The 3583-nt window shown below is 43.5% G+C and overlaps 1 protein-coding gene across 1 annotated transcript; it reads left to right on the top strand.

The window, feature by feature from the left end:
* The first annotated feature begins 311 nt into the window (after positions 1 to 311).
* Positions 312 to 1244, top strand: LOC141152981 (olfactory receptor 5AS1-like). Its single transcript, XM_073637642.1, has one exon. The coding sequence runs from the start codon at positions 312 to 314 to the stop codon at positions 1242 to 1244; it is 933 nt and encodes a 310-aa protein (XP_073493743.1).
* The last annotated feature ends 2339 nt before the right edge of the window (positions 1245 to 3583 follow it).

The raw sequence follows: 3583 nt of genomic DNA, 5'->3' as shown, positions 1-3583 counted from the left end.
TACACAAATTTTCTGCGTTCCAAGCTTCTTCGACCTAGTATGACATCATCTATGCAGCGCACAGGTAATGTCTCAACAGCACTTCTAATCATAAGCCAAGGAGGGCCTGGACGGTAAGGAGATTCCTGCAGCTTGAGCAATGACCTGGACCATGGACTGGGGTTGCGCAAAGGGATCTGCTCATCTTTACATGTAAATTCGGAACGATGCTGAACTAGAGATCCTCCAAATAATATATAAAAAAAAATCAACCACTTGTACCTTTATCTGTTTTGTGTCTTGTATACTATTCACCAGGTAGAGTGTATAATATGAGAGACTCAAATCAAACATCTCCAGAACGATTCATTCTCCTAGGCCTTTCCAGTGTCTTGTATCTCAAAGTCATCTGCTTTATTACATTCTTGCTAATGTACATAACAACCTTGTCTGGTAATACTTTTCTGATCATTGTGGTAAGGATAAACTCAAAGCTGCAAATGCCAATGTACTTCTTCTTGACTAATCTTTCAATTATCGACATTTGTTTCTCCTCCAACATCGTGCCAATAATTCTAATAAATACACTATCCGATGACAGAAGTATTTCTCTCTTGGGATGTGCGCTTCAAATGTACTTCCATATGGCGTTAGGCGGCACCGAGTGCGTCCTTCTTGCCATTATGGCCTATGATCGATTTGTAGCCATTTGTAGACCATTACACTACCAAACGATTATTAACAAGAGAGTGTGTGCTTGTTTAGCTTCCATATCTTGGGCTGCAGGTTTCACCAATTCACTTATTCATACGTTGCTCACTTTCAAACTACCATTTTGCAAATTCCATGTCAACCACTTCTTCTGTGAAATGCCTCCTTTCTTTCCACTCTCATGTAAGGATACTCGTACTAATGAAATAGTCATGCAGGTTGCTGGACAGATCATTATCATGTGTGCTTTCTTCTTGACAGTAATTTCATATGTCCACATTATCTTCACCATCATCAAGATTCGTTCTTCCCAGGGGAGACAAAAAGCGTTCTCCACATGCGCCTCCCACCTCACTGTTGTGTCTGTGTACTATGGAACCATTATGTTCATGTACCTGAAACCTCGCTCCACCTACTCTCCTGAGATAGGCAAGATCATGTCCATTCTATACACGGCGGTGACCCCAATGTTGAATCCTATCATCTACAGCATGAGGAACAAGGATGTCAAAGACACAATCAAAATTAAACTATTTAGGCAATCAAACCATTGAATCAAGAAACTGCTTGCAAACATTCAGTAAATAGAGGGTTTTAAACAACTTGCACATATGGATTTAATAAACCAGCATGGCTGGCCAATCAATCTTTTGTTCATGAAACATGGTTTTCCCGTCCTCCCACAACTTTAGAGAAAGCCACACCAGCCCTACTTTGTGAGGAACTGCCCGATGATGGAAGAAATAGCTGGGGACTAGTGTTGAGCATTCCGATACTGAAATATCGGGTGTCGACCGATATTCGCGGTATCGGAGTTCCGATACTGAGTTCCGATACTTTTAGAATATCGAATACCGGAATCGGAAGTTCCCATAATGCCTGCGCTCTGCAGTGTCTCTGAAGGATGACAAGCTGGATGGCAGCGCTCAGCTTACTGTACTTGTCATTTAGTGTTAAAGCATTTATTTAAAAAAATAATAGTGTTTTCATGCACCGTCTCTTTAAAAAAGCCGGCCGGCAATTCAGCAGCGGTATACACCGGTACCCGACAATTTACAACAGAAAGAATAGAGCATCACACATAGATTAGATAGAAACATGTCAGTCACATATATAAGAAGTACATTGACAGTGTTGCTTACTGTACGTGTCATTTAGTGTAAAGGATTTATTAAAAAAAAATAATAGTGTTTTCATGCACCGTCTCTTAAAAAAAGGCCGGCCGGCAATTAAGCAGCGGTACCCGACAATTTAGAATAGAAAAAATAGAGAACCATACATAGATTAGATAGATAGAAACATGTCAGTCACATGTATATGACGTGGGGTCCCCCCTATTTTAATAACTAGCAAAGGCTAGGCAGACAGCTGGGGGCTGATATTACTAGCCCAGGAAGGGTGCCATGAATATTGGCCCCCTCCCAGGCTACAAACACCAGCCGTCAGCCGCCCCAGAAATGTCGCCTTCAAAGGATGCGCCAATTCTGGCACTTAGCCTCGCTCTTTCCACTGCCCTGTAGCGGTGGCAGTGGGGTAATAGAGCTGGGGTTGATGTCAGCTTATAATGCCAGCTGATATCAAGCCCAGGTTAGTAATGGAGAGGCGTATATAAGACACCCCCATTACTAACCCCATAGGCAAATTTTAAAAAAAAACACAAACACACAGAATAAAGTCCTTTAATTGAAATAAACACACAATTCTTTATTGTTCTAAATTAAACCATACTTACCGTATCACCCATTCCAGCTGAAGCCAACGATCTCCTGCAATAAAAGTAAAATAATAAAGCAACATCATCCTTACCTTTCCATGGTTCCCATGACAGCTTCAGCTCTGCTACATTCACATGACAGGCTGGATTGCTGCAGAAAGCTGCCATCCAGCTTGCCTTGCCGCAGAGACTGAGAAGCGTAGGCATGCTTGTGCTCCTCAGTGTCTCGCTGTGACGGCATAAAGATGAGCCGAGGTCATGTCCAATGAACTCAGCTCACCTCATGCACGTCACTGACAGCGTGGGAAAATTCTCTTGCACTCAGCGCTTCAGCGTGAGAATTCTCCCACGCTGTCAGTGACGTGCATGAGGTGAGCTCATGTCCAATGAACTCAGATCACCTCATGCACGTCACTGACAACATGGGAGAATTCTCACGCTGAAACGCTGAGTGCAAGAGAATTTTCCCACGCTGTCAGTGACGTGCATCAGGTGAGCTCATGTCCAATGAACTCAGCTCACCTCATGCACGTCACTGACAGCGTGGGAGAATTCTCCTGCACTCAGCGCTTCAGTGTGAGAATTCTCCCATGCTGTCAGTGACGTGCATGAGGTGAGCTGAGTTCATTGGACATGAACTCGGCTCATCTGGATGCCATCACAGCGAGACACTGAGGAGCGCAAGCATGCCTGCGCTTCTCAGTCTCTGCGGCATGGCAAGCTGGATGGCAGCGTTCTGCTGCTATCCAGCCTGTCATGTGAATGTAGCAGAGCTGGAGCCGTCCTGGGAACCATGGAAAGGTAAGGATGATGTTGCTTTATTATTTTATTTTTATTGCAGGAGATCGTTGGCTTCACCTGGAATGGACGTGATGGTAAGTATGGTTTAATTTAGAACAATACAGAATTGTGTGTTTATTTCAATTAAAGGACTTTATTCTGGGTGTTTGTGTTTTTTTTTAACTTTGACTATGGGGTTAGTAATGAGGGTGTTTTATAGACGCCTCTCCATTACTAACCTAGGCTTGATGTCAGCTGGCATTATAAGCTGACATCAACCCCAACCCTATTACCCCACTGCCACCGCTACAGGGCAGTGGGAAGAGCGAGGCTAAGTGCCAGAATTGGCGCATCCTATCACTGTGCTTATTATATATGTGACTGACATGTTTCTATCTA

The sequence above is a fragment of the Phyllobates terribilis genome, unplaced genomic scaffold (genome assembly GCF_046119375.1).
Source record: "Phyllobates terribilis strain yellow unplaced genomic scaffold, ASM4611937v1 Scaffold_7__3_contigs__length_470593459, whole genome shotgun sequence".
Taxonomy (NCBI): domain Eukaryota; kingdom Metazoa; phylum Chordata; class Amphibia; order Anura; family Dendrobatidae; genus Phyllobates; species Phyllobates terribilis.
Note: the sequence above shows the minus strand (reverse complement) of the source record. Positions and strands in the feature narration are given on the sequence as shown.

Coding starts and splice junctions, on each gene's coding strand:
- LOC141152981 (XM_073637642.1), top strand. CDS start 312: ATGAGAGACTCAAATCAAACATCTCCAGAACGATTCATTCTCCTAGGC.